This window comes from Phaethon aethereus (assembly GCF_964289735.1).
Source record: "Phaethon aethereus genome assembly, chromosome: 20".
Lineage (NCBI taxonomy): Eukaryota > Metazoa > Chordata > Aves > Phaethontiformes > Phaethontidae > Phaethon > Phaethon aethereus.
This window is the reverse complement of record NC_138596.1, coordinates 8,382,253-8,406,642: the sequence shown is the minus strand read 5'-3', so window position 1 is coordinate 8,406,642 and position 24,390 is coordinate 8,382,253. Positions and strand designations below refer to the sequence as shown.

Sequence of the window (24,390 nt, the reverse complement as noted above, 5' to 3'; positions counted from 1 at the left end):
ACTAGCCAGACCAAAACATAAAGGCCTGGTTTCTGCTGCCAGCTCTATGGGGCACTCCAGAAAATGCCTTATCACCACGTGATTTTGAAAGATCGCTTCGGGTTTTTTTCCACACACCGCTCTTCCCTCCTCACCCTCACACCGCCCTTCCTCCGTGCACGTTCCTGTTGCGAGCCAGCCCGGCCAGCCCTGCCAGGTTAACTCACAGACCGTGGGGCCAAGGCTTTCCTTCTAACCATTTTTTCGCCCTTTAGGCCACGGGGATGTTATCCCACTTCAGCGAGTGCTGCTGCTCCAGCCTGAGGCAGATGCAGCTCATCGGGAGTGGTGATGGACAAGCCGAGGAGGTGCATCCACCAGGACTTCCAGGGACGTCCTGCCGCCTCCCGGGGAGGGCCAAAGAAGCGTGATTCCCCTGGAAATTCAGAAATGGTGATTTTTGGTGCAGGTAGAGGCAGGGGCTCTGTGGGAACCCCCAGGGAGAGGTCTTGCCCTCCGTCGCCCTCCGGTCTCCCTCATCCAGAGATGTCTGCGCCCTGTAACGCCAGGTCCGCAGGGGCCAAGGGGAGTCACCACCCATGTCCTACACAGACCCAAGGCTCCACAGCCCTGCGACATGATACAGATGCACTATGAGAAACCAGCCCCATCCGCCAACATGGAAAAAAGGGGAGATGAAGCAACGGAAGCACTTAGCCAGGACCACTTGGTATCTTTCAGCTTTGCTCCAGCTACCCCAGCCCCGGTGCGTATCTTTTTTGGGTGCACAAAGATGATCTCCTGTGCTTCAGAGGGGTCAGGGGGCACGCAGGAGGAGCAGGGTGCGATTTGCCATGGCGGGTGCCGCTCTGCAGAAACAACACCTTTCGGCAGGATGGAGATAGAGCAGCTGCAGCCGTGGGGGTCAATAAAGTGGTACCTCCTGCGCGGGTGCAAAGCAGCCTAACCCAGCACCAGCAAGAGAAAAAACATTGATGCATCAGGGGTTTGCTTAAAGTAACGTCATGCAACGTCCCGGCAGGTTTCTCTTCTCCTCCTCTTTCCTCTCAGCCTTTCAGCAAGATTTCCAACCAAACCTTCCAGCCCGCTTGGCGCGAGCGGGGCAGCCCCATCCCAGCACTGCTCAGCAGCGTCCGGCAGCAACGGGATATTTTCGGGGCACGGGACGGCTCGGCTGCAGCGCTGCAGACAGGCTGAGCTGCTCAGCTCCCGGGGGGGTCGGGCAAGCAGCCCCTCGCACACTCGCAGGTGTCTGCTCCCCCCGGCAGCGCCGGAGACGGATGCGGATGGTGGACTCAACCCAAGCGACCAAACCGGAGCACCGAGTCCCCGACCCCGGGAAGGGCAGATGCAAAGCAGCCAGGCTCGCTCGGCTCTTGCGGGGATGCTTTCGCAGCTGCAAAAACCCGCTCCCGGTCCAGGTTCGGTGTCTCCAGCCTCCCCGCTCCTCCGGCGGAGCAGTCCCAGGGAGCGGCGGTCCAAGGTTTTTGGTTTAGGCCAATCTCCCAGAAATTCTGTCATCATGCAGTGCATCACGCACACTCCCGGATCCGCATTACACAGAGGATGGCCCGGGTCCAGCGCCTCTTAAAGTCAGTGGAAAAACCCTCCCTCGCTACGATGGGAGCTGGCTCGGGCTGTATACGATCTGACAATTACCACAGAGCGAGAGAAGTTGTTTTAATCTGGGAATATCTTGTGGCCCCAAAGCTCCTTCTGGAGACGGACAGGGCAGCGTGTCTGCAGAGCGGGTGCTGCTAAGAAAAGTTCCCAACCTTGCAAGAGCCTTTCAATGAGCATTTAACGAACCGTCGTTATCTGATCCATGTGCTCCCAATGCAAGGGAACTGCTCAGGTTTCCAACTGCACACATCATCTGATGCTCGTAAAACGAGCTGATGTGTCTGGAAGCCCCAGACCCAAAGAAACATTATTTCAACGGGGAAAAAAGTCAATAATGCTTTAAAAAACACCCGCATGGACAGACAGGGACGGTGGCTGCTCTCCCCTGCTTACCTGTGGTTTTCCAGCAAAGCAAATGTTCACCGGTAAAACTCATAATCTCCTTATAAAGGCAGGATCTGTTTTGCCTGTAAAAGGGAAGTTTTATATGCATCTCTTCTCTCTTTCTATGTCTTTATTTGCATTTTCGTTTTCACAGTAGTTGAGCTAATCTGAATGGAGCAGGAGCGAGGGTCCAGGTTATAACCGAAGTATCGGGTAGCACCTTCACATCTGGAAGGGATTTTGACACAAGTTCTCCCAGACTGTTACAGACAGTTTAAAAGCAAAATCTGATAAATAGCAAATGTTTAACAAGTCAATAGGAAGCTGCATTTGCAAGAACATATGGCTCTAACCGGCCTAGCACTGCCGCGCTGCCAAGGCCCTTCAAATGCATATGCGCACATACCTGCAGCACGCGGCGAGGGTTTGCCGCGGCTCTGCCTGGACCCGGTCTCAGTTACAGAGGGAAGGATTAAAGACAGATGTGTCTTTGTACGTCCAGACGTGTCCGACAGCCCTCTTCAAAGCCCAAGCAGGTCCTGAGCCTCCCTGCTTTGGTGGTAAGGGGCTTGTTTCTCCTTCCCAGCCTAAACCGAGTCCCCTTCTTTTTCTGTAAGCCCCCAGCCGCGCGTTTAAGGTGGGAAGAGTATAAAGGGTGCCGAGTGGCTTGGGAAAACGCTGCAGAGCCCACCCCTGCAAGCCTTCCAGCATGCCAGGCACACCACCCCCCGGTACAGGAGTTTTAGGGGCTGCACTGGCCAGTGAGGACCTGCTCCAGTCGCTGCACTGAGGGTCAGAAGCCCACCAGGTCTCACCCCAGTTTTGCACAGACTGAGGTCCATCAGAGCCCCAACCCAAAAGCCAGAGGTGTTTCCACCTTTGAAAATACTTTGCAATCCCTTGAGAGCCGTAGCCTCCTCGGGGCAGCGGCTGCCGGCCGCCGGCGCAACGGCCTCCTGAGGAAAAGTGCCGCTGGAAGCAAAACACCCCGACACAAAAGCTCTTGCAGTGTCGCAACCCTGCCTGGTTTAGGGAGTCTTCATACCAACAGACAAATGACTACCCAAAATGTGGAAAGAGGCATTAAAATAGAGAGAATTATGCAAGGAGGAGGGAGCGGAGGGGGAGACGGAGAAGCAAGAAGTGACCAGGAAAACCACCATAAACCCTCCGGGATGCCTGCCTATATTTAAAGATAATGTGTCCAGCCGTCTTGCCAAGTCCCACTCATTTGGAGCTGGGCTCATGTTTTGGATTAATTTTAAGGCAGTTCCTCAAGCATCTCTCTCGCGCAAGGAAGAATTTTTGCCTCCTTGGCCAAGGTGACCTTTTAAAAAATCTCACTCACTATTTTTCAACCTCTCACTCGTTTAAAATTGTCATCGCCCGGGAGCTGTGGGGCACTCAGTGCAGACAATTCGTTTTCTGGTGCTCAGCAGTCTCACGACCCCGGAGAATCCTGGCATGGGGCTGGGGCTGGGTGCGAGTATGGGAGCCGGGGAGGGCATTTCTCTGCAAGTCAGGACCCTTCCCCTCTCCTGTGAACATCACCCCATCAAGTGCTGAGAGCAGAAATCCACCCTCCTGGATGTCTCTTCAGGCACCCCACCATGGGCTGGTTGAAAGTTTTCCATGGAAACTAATCTTCCACGGAAACTCGTCTTCCACCGAAACTCATCTTCCACAGAAAATCAGATTTTTTTTAACTAAAATACTGTGTGGATGCATGCACGTGCTCTCCAGACCTTTGTTTGAGGAAGGGAAAAGTAAATTGCAAATATTGCCCCAAACTGCGACTGTTCCATTGCACATGGGTTTTCCTCTCAGCTCTTTGCTCAGAGCCGGCCCAGAAGGAGCCACCTCAAGACGTGCCCCAGTTGTCCAGTCTCCACGGGGAGGATGCATTCAAGAGGTGTCACCCCCAGTCCCCCCAGCCCCAAACCACAATAGGGGAAGAGTTTTTGAGCAGAAACCTGAGAGCTGTTGCTCCCAGAAACACCACCCAGCCCACCTTCTCGCCCAGGCATCTGCAGCATCCTAATCGCCCTGGAATCCAAAGAACGTCCATGGCAGGGCTGTCAGATGCTTCCCATTTAACTTAAATGTTTGCAAAATGCTCAGCCACTGACTCACCGCAGGGCCCGGAGCGAGCCGGCACACCAGCGGTGCTTGGCGGCCCTCGCCGCACGGCGGCAGGATCGCGTCCGCCACCTCGGCGGGGTGTTTGGCAAAAAAAGGGACTTTTTTTGAAGCCGAGCATCCCTTGGTACTTTGCACCTCTCCCAGCGCACCCGGAGTGCTACCGGTGAGACAGCGGGATGTGGGATATGGAAGTTGCTACTTTTTGCTGATGATCCCAGGTGCCTCGCGGGGGTTTTAAGGGAGCGGTCGGAGCAATGGAGGAGAAAAGCACCATCTGAGAGGGGCTGGGAAGGGGCGGCCGCAGGGGCAGCGCTGGCAGCGAAGCGTGGGGCTGCAGAAGGTGCGGAGCCGCTCAGCCCTGGCACCGGCGCTACGGGGAGTCCAAGGGCTTGCGGGCAGTCGGGAGCCGCTCGGGATGCGAGAGGCTCCGACACTGCTTGGGGTTTTGGGAATGTAACAAGTAGGGCCAAATACTCATGCCCTAAAGATCCAGTGGCAGTGCCAAGCGATGGCAGTGATCAGAAATTGTCCCTTTGGCTGGAAAAAATTAAATCACAAGATCTTGCTGCTCCCCAGGTCCAAAGGTGCCAGACGCAGTGTGAAGACATCCTTCCCACAGCAGCTTTGGTACATTAGTGTCCAGCCCTGGGGGAATGAAGACACACAGAGGCAGCCACGAAAATGAGACAGACATTTGGGGTTTCAGTTAAGCAAATTTCATCCAACCAGCAAGAAAAGTCAAGCTTGGGTTTGGCTGGATTTGGGAGATGAAGTTTTTGGGCAGCTCCATGGTTTTATTTAAACCAGTTCAACCGGCCATCGCATAACCTCATCTCATGAGGGGAACACAGAAACTCAAGGTGCCTCTTGTGCAATAGATGCTGCTCTCTACCCAAGCAGGTCTGGGATAGTGCTCAGAGTTTTGCTCCATCTCTGTCCAGGCTAAAGGAAAGACCACACACAAAATGGTTTCAGGATGCCAGCAGCTGTGCACAAAGCATTTGGTTTACATTAATTATGTCTGGACAAAAAAAAAAAGGGGGGGGGAGAGAGAAGGAGAGCAAGCAAGCTGAGAAGACAGGAGGGATGGAGGGAAGCTTCTGCATTGTCCTGATGAGCTCTGCTCAGATCCCAAAGGCAGATTGCAGCACATGCCGTGTGTCTTAACATCTCCTGCCCTGAACGGCTTCTCCCACCCAGAGCAGCATGCTCCTGCCCTGCGCGGTGCCTGGATACGCCTTGGTGAATGAGAAGGACAAATGCAGCCCGTAACGCTCTCAGAGACCCCAGTTGGACCCTTTACTCCCAGCTTTACTCCCCATTCCACTTCACTCTTTCTCCTTTCCTCAGCAGAAATGGTCCCAAAAAAGACTGGGGAACGTAAAGCACATGCTGCTGCTGCCAGGAGAGAGATGCTGGTGGTTACTGGGAAGGGAAGCAGAAAACGAGAGAGGAGAGTAGATAAAATGGGAAGGAGGCAGATGGTAAGTAGAGTCATTAAAAACAGAAAAATGCCCTTGGTTTCCCAGCCATGCAGAAGACCCAGGACCAGGCAAGTGAAGCCCTTCACTGTCTCATCTCCGGAGAGCACCATGAGCAGCAGAGACTCCTCCAGGGTCAGGGACTGCCACCCCCCCAGGGATGGGCACCCTGTACTGGCACAGACCGACAGGACCCAGTCTGAATGGTGAAAGGCACCTGGGTGCTGTGGTTGATGGTTGGACTTGATGATCTTAAAGGTCTTTTCCAACCTTAATGATTCTGTGACCCCCATCCCCTCCCCAAGGGCAAGAGGAGCCTGGTGAGAAGCAGGCTCAGCCTGCCTTGCCTTGGGCTTGAGCAGCCAGCAAAGAGACTGGATCGATGGAGTCCCCACAAAGCAAAGCCCCACCACGGCGGGTCCACAATGCTGTTCATCATGGGAGGGGGAAGCAGGGTTCCCACCTTGGACCATGCACTGGGCTGTACCAGCATCAGCCCACTGGCCCAGCTCCGGGCTTGCCAGCATGCAGAGGGTGGGACACCCAGCCCGGAGCCCCCAGCAGCACACACCTGCCTGCAGGGGTGGGGGTGACTACAATAAGCTGCCTGTGACCTCCCACAGTTGCACCCCTTTTATGTCCTGCACATCCCCTGCGTGCCACACATCCCCATCCCCTGCAGCCTCCCGTGGGCTCCGTACGCCCGCTAGCCCTCCAGCCATCCCTGACCAAGGACCTCGTTGTGCCGGGAGCTGTTCAAACCCTAAATACATCCCCACCTCCCAGGGGCCAAGCCCTGCTGCACAGCAGGCGACGGGCACTGTCAGGTCACGGCATCGCCAGGCACAGGCAGCTGGCAAGAGTCGTGCCACCGCATCTCCCGCAGCCGGCCGCCCTGGGGGGAGCGCAGCGGTCCAGCCCCCACCGGCAGCGGCTGCCCCGTCCCAGCCCGGCCAAACCCCGCTCCTTCCCGGGCGGCTGCTCCCAGTCTCGCTGCATAATGAACTTTCGCGTTGCAGCAGCACCGTCTCCGCTCGGCGGCTCGGGGGGCCCAGCCTGCGCACGCCAGAAGCTGGACTGACCCATGTCAGAGGTGATTAATTTATCAGGCTTTTGGCACCCACCTCTCCCCGCCAGAAAAACAATATCCCAAATTCCAGGCCCTCCCGCCCAGCAGATGTGTCTGCGGCGAGGGCGACCGTTCCAGCCCATCTCGCAGAAGCCGCCGCAGGGATGCAACACCCGGAGCTCCCGCACTGCCGGCCGCCTTCCCCATCCCCGCTGTGCATCTGTGGGAAAACCTCCTCTGGGAGCAAAACCCAGGGGCTCTGCGCCAGGCTGCCGTCCCGGTGGGTCCAGCCTCTCACCCCGCGGAGGTGTCCGTGCCGCCGAGCCACCAAGGAGAACCAGGGCGGGCGTGCAGCCGGGGAAGGTGGCGGGTCCCGGGATGCCGCCCTGCTGAACCTGTGCGTCCTGGGGAGGAGCAGCACCGTCCTGTCCCAGTGCTCCCCAGCCCACGGAGCTGCCTGGTGTCGGGGAGCGTGTCTGTCTTTGAATCGAGCAGGCACTGATTAAGGCCTAATTAAATTGGCACTAAACTGTATCATCAGGGAAACTCTTTAAGAGTCATATCATTAGCGGAGAGGGTCGTAAGAGGGGTGGGGCACAGCATCGCTGCAAATGCTAGCAGAGCTCGGCAGCTCGCCCTCGCTGCCTCTACCAGGGGTTTAAAGCGAGAAACCGAGGGGGAAGCGATATCATTCAGATGCCACAGAGCACTTGGACATCAGGTGGCCAAGAAGTGAGAGAGATTTTTCTTCCTCTCTCCCCGTCCCACTGCCTCCCTCAGATTTGGGAGGAGACATGGGAGCCAGCCGGAGCACGGGGCCAGCCAGCCCCTCTGCATCCCAGCGCCGGCCATGGGGAGACCTGCTGCCCAGCCAAGGTCCGAGCTTGCCCTGACATCAGGGTGAGGGGTGGAGGTGGGGGAACACAGGAAAACAGCCTCTTATTTATCCCAAAAGGTCATAAGCGCCTTGGAAGAGGCTGGAGCTGGATCCCCGCAGTCCGGAGGAGGCCAGCGTCTCCTCGAAGGAGAGGTTTCACAATTCATCTCATTTGTTCACTGTGGCATTTTCATCACGGTAGTTCGACTTATGCAATTACATAAAAAACATCTAATGAAATCTCGGTGACACAAAACATGAACGTTTATATTGGCCTCCCCGTGCCGCGGAGTTGATCTTGGCTGGGGCGTCCAGACAGACATTCTGCATTCTTCAGAGATTAAGCACTGAAACGCTCCGGAGAAACCCAGCTGCCCGCTCCCCCTGCAGCCGCACCGCTAATTCCAACCACATGCTCGGCGGCCGGGGAAAGGGGAACACGTACCTTATACACACACGTGGGTACCGCCAGGGACCCAGCCCGGCACCCCACGCACCCCCCGGCCGCATCCCCCATCACCACGAGTACTTGCGGGTCTCCGTAAATAGATCTGTGCGCAGTGAGCGTGATGGCTTGGTGGATAAAGTGTTAGGTATAAATAAGGTACTGCAGGAAAATCGTTAAGGAAATAAGAGGAGCGATGGGTAAGCCCGAGCCCGTGGCGGTGATGCCATGCTGCCCGTGCAGCATCTTGCCGGTGGTGCCGGTTCGTCGGCCCACGGGATGTCAGGCCTCAGTCCAAAGCAACGAGCCCAGGAGGCTCTGGGCAATGCAGCCCTCGTCCTGGTTTGGTTCCCACCTCCCCTCTTTTAAAAATTCTTCTGTCTCCCATTAAAAATCAAGCTGACTTTTAAAAAAAGGAAAAAGAAGGGGAGGATGAGGCATGGCTGGCAGGGACTTTGTCCTCAACAGTGCACGGGGAGCTGGGCAAGGAGCAACAGCACTTCCAGAGGTGGGGACGGGATGGGGATGAGGGAAGCGGACACCCCATCCTGATGCTGCCCACATCACCCATGAGCGTGTCCCAGGCTGCCCCGCACCCACACCCAGGTCCCGCTGGGCGATGCCGCTCACGGGCGGCCGCAGTGCTGTCGAGCAGAGCCGCCTCGCCGGCACCAGCCAGGGTGCATCCCTACTCCCGCCGGGGTCGTTCCTGCGTTTGAAGATCCAGGGCAGTGACTCCGCTGCAAATCCTCGTTCCAGTGCCTGCTGCAGCCCAGGAAATGCAGCAAAAGCACCCGTGGACAAACACGCTGTCCGGAAAGGCACCCGTCGTGCCAGGTGACACCCAGGGGACACCATCAAAGCAAAAGCCACCGCAGCGTTGTTTGCGCCGTGGCTGGCGGCAAACCCTGCGCGAGACCTCACTGCCCTTGCAGGGGCAAGAGGGGCGAATCCTGGCCAGCACCGGCTCACGCCACCCGTGATATCTCCAAATACAGGTCGCTTCGGGGAGAGGGACCAGAACCGGCTCACGGGGCCAGATATGTGGCTGCAGCTGGAACTCTTGGAAAGCCCCAAGCTCTCTTGCGAGGACAGAGGCGGGGGGGTCCAAAGCGCAAAACCCACTGGGAGACCCGCCCGCCCCACCGCCCCTGGCCCCCGCACCGGTGCCCTTGTTTTAAGGGCGGAACATTTTTGACATGCTACAAACCATCGGCAAAACAAGATGTCAGGGCTGTAACTGCTGCTGGCGGCGATTCTGCCGGGGCGTGGGAGGGATCCAGGAATAACAAGGGGGGGGGGGGGGGGGGGTCGGCGAGCAGCAGCCCCCTCTCTCGGGTTGCAGCCGGGGCTCCGGCCTGCGGGCGCATCGGCCAGCCGCCCGCACGGGATGGCTGCGAAGCCTCGGGCTTTATCGCCTTGCACAGGAGGAGGAGGAAAGACGGGAGTGGGGGTGAGGGAGAGAGGAGAGAGAAGAAAAATAGCCCCTTATTCCACTTTCATCAAGGAAGCATCCAGCCGTCCAAAAAATTTAATGTCATATTTTAGCAAGAAAAACAGCTGTTGTGGTACTTTAAGGCCCAGCATATTTTGGCCAGGGCTGCATGTTGTGGATATTGGCTGAGTCAAGGTTAGCTGTTAAAAGGCAGAAATTCTAGACCCATACGAAGAAACATCGCGTTCCTTTATATTCAGATAATATTTACTCCCAGGCCTGTTTTGTTTTGTTTTCTTCTCCCTCCTGGAGGGGGGCCTGGCCCCGGGGCTGCCCTTGGCATCGGGCTCCGCGGCAGGGGGGCGGCTGCACCCAGGGCACCGCACTCCGGGGGCGGTGGGAGCAGCGGGAAAAGCAGGGGGGAGGCTCCGCCGGGCACCTCCGGGTTGAGGGTTGCCCTCCAGTATTGAGCACTGCCCGGCTTCGAGCCGTGCCTTGTGCGCGGGGAGAGACGGCGGGGCGGGAGCCGGGGGCTCGCAGCCGGGCGGGAGGCGCTGGGTCCATCCCGGCGGCGCTGGGTCCATCCCGGCAGTGCTGGGGTGGGGGGGGGGTCGGTCGCTTCCTCGCGGTGCCGCAGGGAGGGTGGGCACAGCACCCACGTCCCTTTCACCGTTCGGTCTGGGTCAGACTTTTATTCCCCACCGAGGCATAAAGATGCCAACAAACCTGTGGCCGGCAAAGCGGGAGAAGGGAAGATCAACCCCCCCGCCCTAGGAGGGGCAGCTCCACCCCAGCTAAGGTGCCAGGGCACCTACAGAACCCCCACAATGTTAACCTCACGAAAATTCAGTGCCATTTAAATATGGTGTTTTGCAGCTTTGTTTTTTCATAGCTTTGTTCTGTTCAGAGCGTATCTATGTTTTTTAAGCAATCGCCCTTTGAACGCCTTATCTAATGCCGGTCCCCAGACCAGCCGTGCCCAGGCTGCCACACTCGGGACGGGACGGTCCCCCCCGAAAGGTCTTTGGGCAACTGCTCCTTCCAACTCCCACTGTGCCGTGCCGTGAGAGCAAACGGAGCTCCTGGGTCGAGAGAGATGGAGCAGGGGGGGGTGTACTTATACCGCATGGAAAAGAAACCCCCCAAAAAAACCCAAAACTGGACAGAGAGCCCCCGCGGGCTCTGCAGCCCATCGCTGAGCGCGATGCCACCCAGGCTGTAAATGACTCATCTTCTCGTAAAGCTGGTTTGCTAAGGAAGAAAGAAAAGCCTTTGCCCCGAAACAATTCCTCTGCGCTTGCCAAGCTCGGCGGGAGCAATCCACGCTGTCTCTCTGCTTCTCCGGAGAGCCCAGCACCGGCGTCCCCAGCCGTGGTGCCACCTCTGGAGCCGGACCCCAGGCCCCCCCGTAGCACCGAGGCTTTCCTCCCCACCTCCCGCCCAGCGCCATGCCTTACCGAGCACGGAGCCGCCAAACGCAGCTCCGCACCTCTCGCTAACCTCAGACGCTTGGAGAGGGAAGGCTGCGGATGAAGAAAAAAAAAGGGGGGGGGGGAAAGAAAAAAACAAAAGTCCAAGGTGGAACCGCAATGTTTATAAAATGGGTCACTGAATTATACATAAAAATATTTTCCTTGTGGATGCAATTACTTCCTGGACTTGTTATTCCACAGATGCTTAAGTTCGCCTCAAGCAACTCCAATAAATGCTTTACAGTCTGCTAGATCAACAGTAGCAGCGCTGGAGCGAATTGAGCAGCGCTGTTTCAAATTTGTCAGAAAACCACACAGTGTTTTCATGCGCACGTTTTAGAAACCCAAACAAAATGATTCCCAACCGTCGTGCTCCCTTTCCTTACGCTTTTAATGGGTTTCACATGAGCTCCTCCAGACACGGGCAGAGGCCCGGGGGCTCTGGACACCCGGGCAAGTGTTCCCCAAAAGCCAGGGAGCCCCCGGGTTGAGACGGGGACTGAGCAGGGACGGCACCTCCAATCACTCTCCTGTATGATCCCTGCTCCTTCTCACTCCCAAATTTTCCCATCTCATCCTCCTGCAAGGTCTGGCTTGCCCATCAGGTACCCGGGAGGCAGGGGGACGAGTAACCGGTTTAGGAGGCTTTCCCAGGGGAAATGAATTTTGGGAGCGAGGGGTTGGGGCTGCTCCCACCTGCCGCGGTGGCTACAGGCGGGTGAGGGAGAGTTCAGGGTTGGGGGACACATGCCACGTGGGGTTTAAAAGCGCAAGGAAAAAAGCCCAGAGGAGCTGCAACAAAGTTGGTGGGAAGGGAGAGGAGTCGAGGCGCTGGCGGCTGGTTCGCAGCATGGGCACAGGCTGGCGAGAACAGTTTTCCCCATGGCAGGGACACGTTATTGGTTTTTCTCTCCTCTACCCAGCCACTGATTTTCACAAAACTCAGAGAAACTCAAGACCATGGAGATGCGTAAAGACTTTTTTTTTAATGCACGTAGGGCTTGGCCCAAAGGCCCATGAATAAAATCCTGGTCCGTCTGGTGCATCTTGATCTTCAAAAACCTCAAAGCTCCTTTTGTTTAAGAAAAATTGAAAGTATTTAGTGCTGCTTCTAATGACCTTGAATGGGAAAGCAACCAAGGGCTGGGATGTTGGGGGACACCCCAGGATCACGAGGCAGAGTGCTGTTATGCCAATAAGATACTAATTTATCTGCCCAGGAATACTCAAGATTCACTCCAAGACTACCAGGTGGCTGTAACAAGATTATCCCATTAACAGATCACTGGCGGAGCAGAAATGTGCTTTCAGGTCTCCGCTTTCACCCCAAATTTCATCCACGAGATTTTCTGTCAGCAGGATAAACGGGTTAAAAGGTGCCTGCAAAAATGGGCTTATAAAAAGCTCCTTCTTCTCCTGCTTCAAGGACGCAGCTGCCTTCCGTTCCCTCTTGTGTAGGAATCCCAGCTCATCTTTGCCTTTTTATAGGCCGCCATGGCAATCCCGCTCCTCTCTGCCAGCAGCCGGACGCCAGCCTGCCCACCACAGTGTCACAGCCCCGGCCCGGACATGGCCTTGTCCCCATCCCTTATCCCTGCTGGCAACGGCAGGCTCTTGGCAGATGATGCACAGCATGAAAGTCCCACGGGACCCGAGAGGGCATCATCCTCCTTGGTGAGGGCACGCCGCAGGCTGCAATCCCCGAATTCCCAGCGAGGCAAACCATTTACGATCAATCCCTACCCCCGGTGAAAAGCGCTTTGCCAAAGGGAAGGAGCTGGGTTTCCTCTGCCCTCGCTCCCAGCCCCGGGACAGGGACGGTGTCCCCACGGCTGAGCCGCACACGGGCCAGCGGCGCTGCCCACCTCGGAGGTTAAACCAAGGGTCCCGCAGGGAACGCGCTGGCATTTTTATTTGGGATTAGGTCTCGGCACATCTTAATTCTCAATTCAACCGCCACTGAAAAGAAACATAAAATAAAACAAGCACCAGTGGTGGGGAGGGAGGGAGAAGGCAGCGCCGGGTCTGCCCACGGCCCCGAATTAGCCGCAGAAAAACGTTAACATTCCCGCGCTGGCCCCCGTCGCAAGAGGCGACGCGTCCTACGCGGGATTTCACTGTGGCCGGACACTGCCAGGCTCCGGGTGCCCAGGCCAGCGGTGCCCAGGTCAGAGGGGTCACATCCTGCCTCCAGATGTGCGAATCACTGATTTGGGGGCAACGGGCAGGACAGCGCAGGGGCAAGCACAGCATCCCCCAGAGCATCCCCGGTATGTGCCAGCCCTTACTGCAAACGTGCGTCAACTCCGGTGCCCCTCAACCCCCCAGGGTCCCACCAGCTCATTGCAGACCCCAGCATCCCACTGCGGACCACCCAGCACCCCACGCAGCAGTCGCCCAAGCCCTGGCCATGCCTGGCTGCCGGCGCATTTTAATAACACTGTCCCGCGCCGTGGTATCCGCCGGCTGCCCCGTCCCTCCTGATTTTGCCATTTGCCGGGCGCCGGAGGCAGCGTGCCGCGCTCGAGCGCCGGCGAGGGCTCCAATCTGTTCCTCATTAGGAGGGGCAGACAGCCCAGCGCGGGAGTCTGAGCCCTAATCTCCTTTCCAGTTGGTATCCGTCAGCAGATGTACAACAAGTGGTTGGATATTTTAACGGGCATGTGTGCGACAGAGCCGTTAGCTTTTTTTCCAGCTGAGGGGGGGATGAAATGCTGTGATTCGAGCTGGGGCTTTGCCGGTCGCACGCGGAGCCCGACGGCAGGTCCTGGCGCACCGGCACGGCTGCCAGCTCTGCTGCGCTGGCGTGATGGTTTATTTTACCAAGGTCTTTCTTGGAAGAAGTGGTGATGAAGTTAACAGCCTGTGAACCATAATTGGCTCACATTAAATCAAGGAAATGATATGTTTTGTTTTGCCCTTTTTTTAAAAAAAAAAAAAAAAAATCATATGAAACAGGAAAAAACCACACAGAGCCAAGGAAGGAGCAGGCAGCAGCTCTCAGGAATCTGGGGGGAGATTTGTGTCCCAAAGCATAAAGAAATCCAGCCCTTGCCATCAGAGAAAAAGCAGCTTTGCTTTAAATACCCAGCAGAAATGCCCATAGCAAATGAAGGGGGATCCAAAAAAAACCCACAGGTTGTGGCACCGCAACAGGCAATGCTTCAAAGCCTGTCCCAGCAGCCCATGGACTTGAACTGGGCACCCTAAAAAAAAAAAAAAATAAAAGATTTCTTAAAAAAACCTCTTCTTGAAAGTTGTTTTATTTATCTCGCCACCTCTCAACCAACACAGTGTCCGAAACCTTGTTGGTGCCTAATGTGGCTCTGGATATACAGGATATTTCGGAAAGGAAACTTTATTTTGTGCCTGTTCTTTACATTCTATTGTTAGGCCCCATGGCTACATCCTGATGTGAGGACGGCAGAACTGTCCTTCCAAGGCTGCGGGTCACCCAAGCCACCGGGTCTCGGGAGGGGGAACATGCAGCCCCTCAAGCAGCAAGGCTCGGCCGTATTTCCGCACATGCCGCCACAGCCGCTGGGTGCAGCCCTGCGCTCCCCGAGCTTTCACCCATCCCCACGAGCGCCCGGTGCCGCTGCTTCACAGCGCCCGACCCCCTCCCGGCTCGGCACCGGAGCACCGAGGGCCACCAGGGCTTGTCCTGGCCAGAGGCAGCCACATCCCAGCTCGTCCCGCCCAGCGCTGGATTTTGTGGAAGAAAATTGCCGACCCATCCGAAAGCACAGCATCCCTGGGGATGCTCAGCCCCTGCTTTCGGGCAGCATCGCCGCGTAGACACCCCTGCATGAAGATCAACCGCGTCACCTGAGCAAGCCAAGACACAGATCTATGGGGCGCAAGGACCACGAGGAGCCAGCTCTGAGCATCGCTGGCCACATCCCTCCCTCTCCCAGCAGCCACCACAAGCCCAGGGAAATTCGGGCCCCAGGAGGACATGGCCCCGCACCGCCTCGACGCTGCTCGCGCGCACCGGCCCGGGCCAGCGGCCACCCGAAAGCCGCAGCAGGAGATGCAGCCAGTGACGAAGCCACCACATCGCACAGGAAGGGCTGGAAACTTGCGATCTGCCCCCACACCCTCTTTTAAACTACTGTCTCAGTTTCACTTGTATCTGTGGGTGTCACGAGATTTCACACGACCTGAAAAAAAGCCCCACAAGCAGGAAAAAACATCCTGCTTTTGGTGAATCCCATGGATCACACACAGGTCTGGGTTAGCCAGGTTGGAAACGGGACACCAAAACCCCTCGCTGTAAGCATGGGGAGGAGGAACAAGTCTTTCACTTGTGTGGCGACCAGGAAACCCCCCAAATTCAACCCTTTTCCAACTTAAAAATGACAAAAAAAACCCTCAATGGGAAATTCTAATTTTGTTTGGAAATGTCATTTCCAAATGGCACATGAGAAATCATGCCCTGACCTAGCGTCGCTGACAGGCAAATATTTATCCCCACAGAATTTCCACATAAACCCATCACTTTTGTCAGTAGGTCTGGACACCAGAAGCAGAGGGGGAAGGCAGCAAGAGGGGAGCCAGGAGGCACAGGCAGTCCTGCCCGGCGGCTCAGAGCCACGGGCGGCTGCGAGCCCCTCGAACAGATCACCGCGAACACGACGGGTCTCCTCGAGACTCATTTTGAGGCAAGATGCAGCCTTTTCCAACACATTCATAGCTAGCATCTAATATTTTTTCAAAACTAGTTGTACCATTTTTTCCAATACGTTAAACCACTACAAGCCGCTGCTCCGAGCCCCGCAGCACTTCATCATTCAGCGCCGCCGCTCTCGCCCGTGTCGGAGCAGAGAGGATCCTGTCCGACATACATTTCTCAGTCTATTAGGCAGAGTTATTCTTTTGCTCTGTGTTTTGATACTTACAAAGCCATTACCATCCCTCGCATGCACATCCATCATCAGGGCTTCAAACTCCAGAAAGTCCAAAAAAACTATTTTCCACTCACCATGCAGCCTGCCAGGCTCTGTTCTTCTACTCTGCGCTGCTTCATCCATCGAAAGACATTTCAGCAAGTTTGGAGTCCAACAAAATAAACAGATGGCAGCCTGAAAAGGTGCTGATTTTTTTCTGCAAGGGGGGAGCGGAGCGAGGGATACAGCAGAGAAGAGCTGGCTCCTGTCTGCCTGGTTGGAAAAGCTAACCTGGGGCTGCAGGCACCAATGCCTATCTGGAACCGGGGGTGCAAGGCACCGCTTCGCGAAGCCGTGGGGTCTCGGAAAGCTCCCGGGCTCGGACTCCCCCAGCTCCTCAAGCGCCGTGCCGCAGGGGTGCGCCCAGCCTGCTACCTGCCCCCACCAAGCACCCACCCTCCCTCCGTGGCCCCCCAGCACCCCGCAGGCACCGGCCCCCCTGCATGGCTCTGGAAACCTGGCACGTGCCGTTCACACACATTTTGCAAGGCGCTGCTTCACCGCCGTACCTCTGCGCTGCCCCGACGGCTCCCCAGCGGGGACCGCACGCTCCCCAAAATCACCCACAGAACAGCACCACGCTGCCAAACACCAGCTCTGCTACAGCCTCACGGGACGCGGCGACGCAGGGAGAACCAGCCCCGGCGCTGCCCCTGAGCCCGGCACAGGCACTGAGCGTTATTACACCTTGACCCAGCAATCACCGGTTCAGACTTACGGGGAAGATTTATGAAAGGATGTGGCCAGATGAGCGATAGAGACGAATATCCTTGAGGAGTGACTGATTTCTCCCTTACAAGAGGAATAGAAATTAATTTATGAATTGGGTTAGTTAAGTTGCCAAGTGGCTTTGATGCAGTTTATTTTTTTGCATATGTTCATGATCTGTCGCGCAGCTGTCAAGAAGGGAGGAAGGTCCTGTTGAGCCGGAGCAATGCATCACGCCGGCCGAGGCAGCCAACAGCTCTCAGCAAAACCAGATTGCTCGTTAATTGGCCGTGGGCTGGTTTGCTGCTTTCCCAGGGCAAGTGCCTCATTCCTCCCTGGTTCACCCTCGAGGGCCTGGAGCCCCGTTACTTGCCGCAGAGGCGGGGAGGGGGCCAGAAGCCACTTCCCCATACCGATGGCCAAGCACAGCCCTCCAGAGACACCGCTGATGCGGCGTCTTCTTTCACCTCACCCACCCCTTGCTTGTTTTGGTAGGACCTACAGCAAGTCCCCAGGGAGATGTGGAGCAGGGACAGGGTGGTGGGTACTTTATTCCTCACCAAGACTGTGCTTTTAGAAAGAAACTATGTAGGGCAGAGCGAGGACATGGTGCTTACCGAAAATGAGCGTGGCGACCTGCTACACCACGCCCGGGGGACCCCATTTCCCTCCAGAGGCCACCGTCCCCGTGCACCCAGGGACGGCCCTGCCCGGGGGCTCAGCCCCGGCTCCCCCGGCCGAGAGCAGCCCCCCGTGCTTCCCAGCGTTACAGGTGCTTGGAGGTTTTTCAAGACACGAAGTAATTTCCTGTTTGAAGCAGTTGACAAATCTGCGCAGAGGCTGGATAACCCCTCGCGTTTCAGGGAGCTCCCACTGCTCCGGCTCACGGCTCCTCTCCAATTTACTTTTTCCCGCTGGATAGAAGGGGGGGAGGCTGGCTTGAGCACTCCTCTCTCTCCCCTGTCCAAGTGGCTTCAGGTTTAGGACAGATACCGCGTCCTTCCCCGAGGTCCGCGACAGGCGCGCGCGGCCAAGGAGGTGCCCCAGCCGCGGCAGGGACCCGCGGCCCGGCGCACAAACCCCTCTGAGAAGCACAAGCACAAGGCTGGCGTGACCCTGCACCGGGCAGCACACTCGGCCCCACCACAGTCCCAAAAAGCAGCAGCCAAGCAGCTCCGCCGTGGAAAGAGCCAGAGATAACTAACCAGCAGGCCCACAGCTTCCTCCTTGCTAGAGATGTTTGCGGCAAAAGCAAGGATGAGGGAGGGAAAAAAGAAAAGCCCTGACCTTGCAGCCACGCTCCCCAGCGAGCACCATCGGGCTCAGCACCTGCAGCCACTTTTCACCCGCGCCAGCCCCAGCAGCATCGCCCCTCCGCCCCCAGCACCCCCTCCCTCCCATCCTGCTTTGGGGGCCCTTTTTTTAACTCACAGGGCTGAAAGGCAGCTGCTTTGGGATGGAACATGGCAAATATTGCATCGCAGAGACTCAGTATACCTGGTTTGGGGAAAAAGCTGAGGCCTGGGAGGGACAGAGGGGATAAAGAATAACTTTCTTAATGACTGGCCTTAGGGAATTTGAAGAGGAAGGATGCTGCAAATTCATGCAGCGAATGCATGAATGCAGAGTGCACCCTTCCTCTTCAAATTCCCTAAAGCCACTCACCTGCAGATTTTCCTGGGTCTGCAAGATGCAACCAGCAGCGATGCTCCCCGGCCCCCGCTGCCCTGTGCGGGGCCATGACCTTGCACAGAGCATTGCCACGACGGGAGCAAACCGGCCCAGGTGCACAGAGCAAAATGCATGTAAGGGAGGTGGCCGGTGGCGTTTGCTGATGGAGGGGGTGCCCGGGGTGCAGGGACCAGCTCCAGGTTGGCTGGAGGCTGTTCTGACATCCGTGCTCAGACCAACACGGCACGGGAAAGTTTTTGGATGAGCTGGCCTACCACCCCAACATCTCCTCGCTCCTCGCATCCACCCTTCTTCCCGCAGAGGAATCACAGCCCTGAGTGCCTGATTCAGCTGTAAATCCCCAGCATAGGTCAGACACTAAATGTGGCACTTGGTGGTTGCAGAAGGGGAACCAGATTGCACAGAGGGAAGAGCGTAGCAGGTCCTGGCTGACACCGAAGTGTCACTGGGGCTCCCACACAGGTTGGGGATGCAGAAACCATCCAGGTGGTCCCAAAAGCACCAGGGACTAAGGTGAATGGTGGAAACAAGAGGAGCGCTACCATAGTTTAGGGAAAGACATGTTTTGCTGATTAAATCCAAGTGCAAAGCCAGTACGTGTGTTTCCCATTTTCCTACAGGGTGAGTTCAGACCTTGCGGACCCCCAGGATTTGTAGATGCCCCAGCAGAATGCTGCCTGCTGAGCCCTGTGGGGTGGTGGGGATCAGGGCCAGGGGTCAAAGGCACCCATGGGCAGCCCGGGGCTGCCAGCAGCTGCACTCAATGTGGCAGAGATGCTGCCCTCCTCTTTTCCATCCTCGTCAGCGCTCTTCATCCCGCTCACCTGCTCCCCGTGCTCCCTCCATGTTCACATCCCTCTGGTTTCATGCCATTCCTCTTCCTCAGCTCTGGTCTACAGTGAAATCCCTTCCCCAGAGCGGCTGTGGAGGCTCACACGGACACAATTCACCCTTGTAAAAAGAAGCAGCGTTTGGCCAGTCTAACTGGTAGCAGTTCCTCAAGTGGAGAGATGTGGCCTTAGCAAAGGGGCATTTCTGTTGGTGGAAACAGTTCTGCAAGGATCGTCCCCATAAGCGCCGCCGCAGTGATGGTTTTGGTGTCGATGGGGTCCGGGTGGGACAGGGGCTGGGTGGGCATGGGTCGGAGGCTGCGGGGCACTATCATTTCCCCATGGCTCTTTGCCTGCTGGTTTTCCGGCCCCCCCAGTTTCCTCCCCAGAGGCCAGCCAGGCATAAGCCCACGAGGCACAGATTTCTCTGATTAGGCAACGCCGGGCGGCCTCTCCCCTTTCGCTTTCAGCTGCCTTTTCCTCCCCGTCCCTGAAGGCAGCCCCAAGCATCCGGCCTCGAGCGAAGCAGCATCCGCACCGGGCACCAGCCACAGCACTGCCATGGAGCCGAGCGCACGGGAGCCCCTCGTGAGGAAGGTGAGCTCCTCGTATCGGACCTTCCCCGAGAGCGCTGGCAAGAGGCTCGACAAGGAGTACCTGCGGTAAGGGCCAGGCTGGGGCCGTGGGGCTGGCTGAGGGGTGGGCTGTGCCCCCCGTCCCAAGAGCGCTGGGCTGGTGGGAGCCGGTGGGAGAGCTGCTTCATGCTGCTGTCATTGCTCAGTTGCCTTGAGCTGGGGTCTCATCCTGCCCAGGGTGTGCAGTGCCGGATGAGCCCGCCTGGGAGAGCTGCGGGTGTGCATGCTTTTGGGCATCCGACTCTTGAGGGGGCACAGGGTCCTGCGGCGGGGGCCAGGGGGTCTTGACAGAAACCCCCTCCCTGCTTCGCCGGGGTGAGCCAGCTGGGTCTGTGCTGCCGCCTCGCTCCAGCTTCTGCTTTTCTTGTTTCGTTGAACCTGCTGAAAACCACCCGGCGGTGTGGAGAGGAAAGCATGGGCAGTGCCTGGGGGGACGGGCTCTCGCCCCCCGTGACAAGGCAGGAGCAGCTGCTGCTCCACTCGGAGAAAGCCCACCAGCCTGGGGCTGTGCAGGGCCGCTCCCCGGGAAAAACCCTCCGTGGGTGTCACAGGAGCCTGGGCAAAGGCTGGGGGAAGCTGCGAGACAGAGTTAAAGTTTCTGCCGGGTGCGATAAGGACACCCGACACATCCTTCTGGCTCCATCCCTCCCTCAGGAGCCTCCGCAACAGGCGGCTCTACCTGGCTGTGTTTGCTGCTGTCCTGGGGAACTTCAATTTTGGCTTCGCCCTGGTTTACCCCTCACCCGTCATCCCTGCCCTGGAGGCTCACCCCAGCCCTGCGCTGAGGCTGGACCAGCACACAGCATCCTGGTTTGGGGTAAGGAGCGGGGCCATCCCTGCCGGGGGGCGGGCAGGGCCAGGGGGGCGTGCAGGGAGAGCCCGGACCCACCGAGGCCCCTCTCCATGTCTCCCTGTAGTCGGTGTTCATGCTGGGAGCGGCGGCGGGGGGCCTCAGCGCCATGCTCCTCAACGACCGCCTGGGCCGCAAGCTGAGCATCATGTTCTCGGCGCTGCCCTCCGCCGCAGGGTACGCGCTGATGGCCGGAGCCCAGGGCACTGGGATGCTGCTGCTGGGCCGCGTGCTGACAGGCTACGCCGGCGGCGTGACGTCCGCCTCCATCCCGGTAACGCGGCGCGGGAGGGAGTTTGCTGGGGATTTGCGCGGTGGGAGATGGGATGGTGCCATAGCTGAGCCTGTGGCATCCCGATGCTTTTTGGAGGCATCAGCAGAGCTCCGGGGCCGCGGCTGGGGAGGACGCACTGCGTTAGTGGCCTCGGCATGGCCAGCCTGAGCCGCCCCCACAGCGCTGGACTTTTTTGCCCACAGAAAGGGGAAGGCAGGTCCTCGATCCCTGCCCCTTTCCTCCCAGCAGTTATTTCCTCCCGTGTTTACCAAACGCCAACCTCGTGTTGCATGCAGAGGGGAAGGCAAGAATTGAGTAACCCTGGGGTACGTCCCTCCGGCAATGGGAGCCTGGGCATGCCCTGCGGCACTTCTCCCACGCTGGGTGTGGGAGGGACGCGCGGCGCCTGCCAGGACCAGCTCACGCCGCTGGACCAGTCAGGTTTCCACCCGAACGGGCAGTTTCCCAGCAGTTTGGGTTTCCCCAGGTTGCGGTGGACAACCGCGAGGCACCAGCGTACAGGCTTTGGGGATGCTGGCTGTATATTGCGGCTCCGTGAAGTGTGTATTGTCCTGCTCCAGGTCTACATCTCTGAGATCTCCCACCCCGGGGTCAGAGGCATGCTGGGCGCTTGCCCTCAGATCATGGCTGTGCTGGGCTCCCTCGTCCTGTACGCGCTAGGCAAGTATCTCGGCGTTCAGAGGGCAGGAAACCCTCGGCGAGACCTTAGGGAAGGGGAATTTATTTTAAACAACTTTCTGCGCAAGTTGATGGATTCCTTCCCCTCGCAGCCAGCTCGCAACCACCACCACGGGTGTGCAAAGGGGGCCTGGACAGGATCACCCGTGCATAACCCACACTTGTGCTCAGAGGGATAAATCCAGAACCCACACGGCCCCGTGGCCGTCACCGTGCCTGCAGGGGCTTCGTCAGGGCTGAAGGGCAGCGCGTGCTGAACTGCATGTGCATCTCCTGCCCGCCTGCGCCCTGGCTGCCACAGGGGCTTGCTGGACCCTCTAAGATTTGGGGGAGGTCGCTGGAATTGAACATCAGCTGAAAATGCTTCTTTGTTGGGAGAAAAACATGGAAAACCCCCTCTAGTTTTTGGGATTATTTCCCTCCCCCCTGAGATTTATTAAACCTCTGTTGTTGGGGTGCCCAGGTGGCGGCAAGGCCCGGAGTCCCCTCCTAACCGTGCTGCTCGGGCAGGTCTGGTCCTGGACTGGCGCTGGCTGGCCGTCGCAGGGGAGGTGCCTGTGCTCGCCATGATCGTCCTGCTCTGCTTCGTGCCCAACTCGCCCCGGTTCCTGCTCTCCCAGGAGAAGGATGAGGAGGCCCTGGGGTCGCTGTGCTGGCTGCGGGGCAAGGACGCAGACTACGCCCGCGAGTATGAGCAGATCAAGGACAGCGTGAGGAAGCAGGTGAGGAGGGGACGGGGCTCACCTCCAGCAGAGGGGAGATGTAATGTGAAAATTGCAAAATCCAGCCTCCTTTGGGAACTCCTGAGCTATCTTCTGGGTGCCGTGGTGGCGGGTGCTCCAAGGTGGTAACACCTCAGTTTTCTGGCTTTGTCCCCTCCAGAGCCGGCAGGTTTCCTGTGCCGAGATCAAGGACCCCTTCATTTACAAGCCCATCCTGATCGCGGTGGGGATGAGGTTCCTGCAGCAGCTCTCCGGTGTCACCTGTGTCCTTGTGTATCTGCAGTCAATATTCAAGAAAACATCCGTCATCCTGGTGAGCCCTGGGGTCCGGCCCATGCTCAGACTGCCTTGTCTTCAGTGATGGCTGCCCGATGCTCCAAGTCCCCGGCGGCTCTCCCTGGCTTTCCCATCTCAGCTTCCCCACTGCTTTTGCTGTTGCAGAAACCAGAGTACGATGCAGCTCTTGTTGGCTTGGTACGTCTGTTCTCGGTGGCAATCGCTGCTGTGTCGATGGATAAAGCTGGGAGGAAGATTCTTCTTTTTGTATCGGGTATGTCTCTCTCCCACCGTTGTGCAAGGGAAGCTCATATTTAAGGACTTCCAGGAGCTCTGCAAATGTGCAGGAGTGGAAACTCCAGCCATGGAGGACTCAGGCAGGGAGAGGGGGTTTCTTTCCTTTGGTGGTAGCTCAGCTCCTGAGCAGAGGTGTTCCCGGGAGCTCAGCCCCTGGCATGGAGGAGATCACTCACCAATCAGTCCTGCTGTGCTGTTGCATCTCTCCACAGCCGGTGTCATGTTGGTCTCCAATCTGACCATGGGGCTCTATATCCATTTTGTGCCAGCTTCTCAAAACAGCACCATTGCCAACAAGACCCTGGCGAGCTTTGCCAACCTTCCTGCTGAGCCAACCAACTACATCACCCTCATCCCCCTCCTGGCAACCATGTTCTTCATAATGGGTAGGTGCAGAGCGCTGGGTACCAGCCTGGGGGAAAGTTTCTCATCTGAGGCAGGGTGATACGGAGCAAGGAGACTTGGGCTTGGAGTTGGAAGGCAGGCAGATGTTCCTGGAAGACCCAAAAAGATAGCATCTGAAGTCACTTTGAGGCCTGAAGGAGCATGAGTGGCAGGGCAGTAATGATTGATGTGGGAGCAGGGCAGGTTTGCGTGGGGCTCTTCTGTGCTCCCCAGTGGGCTCTGAAGCCTCAACAGCCTCACCTTGCCCGTCCTCCCCTGCAGGTTATGCCATGGGCTGGGGCCCCATCACTTGGTTGCTGATGTCCGAGATCCTCCCTCTGAAAGCCCGCGGGGTGGCCTCGGGCCTCTGTGTTGTCGTGAGCTGGCTGACAGCCTTCATCCTGACCCAGTTCTTCCTCCGGGTCGTGGTGGGTACTGCCCCAGGAGGGTGTTCGGCAGCCCCTCCTCAGACCCTCTCTGACCCAGCTCATGTCTGCTTTCTGTCCCACTTTCCAGGAAGCCTTCGGCCTTGAGGTACCCTTCCTATTCTTCACCATCATCTGTGCTGGGAACATCTTATTCACTGGCTGCTGCGTTCCAGAAACCAAAGGCAGGTCCCTGGAACAGATAGAGTCCTTCTTCAGGACTGGCCGGAGGTCGTTCATGAGGTAGGAGCTGCCATCTGCCAGCCGTGCCAGGCTACCAGTCCACATGCTCAAGGGCAACAAAGAAAACTGTTGTGCTGCTGGAGGTGGAGGCTGGAGCTCTCTGCGAAGGCAATGGGAGAGGAACGGGCAGCAATGACTGTCCTGCTTTGGATGTAGAAGTTGCCAACTGGAACTTTACCTTCTCTTCCCGTCATTCAACACTACCTGTTGCTCTCTGGGCAACATGTCAACCCAAGTACGACATGGAACCAGGTAACCAGCGCCAGGCTGGAGATAAAGACGTCCTGGAAAATAAAACGTGTGGCTGCAGACAACAGACCACGCACATCCTTCTCTCAGCACCCGCCCAGGAGCCCCCATGTCTGGCTGGAACAGAGGTAACAGCTGTAGCTGTTTTGGCAAAAGTTCATTATGTAGTTGCAAGAATAAAACAGTTTTGCCTCCAACTGCAAGATGTTGCCTTGATTTGCAGTGAAGG

General features: G+C 57.5%; 1 protein-coding gene across 1 annotated transcript; it reads left to right on the top strand.

The window, feature by feature from the left end:
• Positions 1-19,668: 19,668 nt before the first annotated feature.
• On the top strand, positions 19,669-23,916 carry SLC2A6 (solute carrier family 2 member 6; the record flags this gene model as incomplete). Its single annotated transcript, XM_082008863.1, has 10 exons — positions 19,669-19,769; positions 20,397-20,559; positions 20,660-20,866; positions 21,448-21,547; positions 22,076-22,287; positions 22,448-22,600; positions 22,729-22,837; positions 23,073-23,246; positions 23,527-23,672; positions 23,761-23,916. 10 exons carry the CDS (start codon positions 19,669-19,671, stop codon positions 23,914-23,916), a joined length of 1,521 nt encoding a protein of 506 aa, XP_081864989.1.
• Positions 23,917-24,390: the final 474 nt, after the last annotated feature.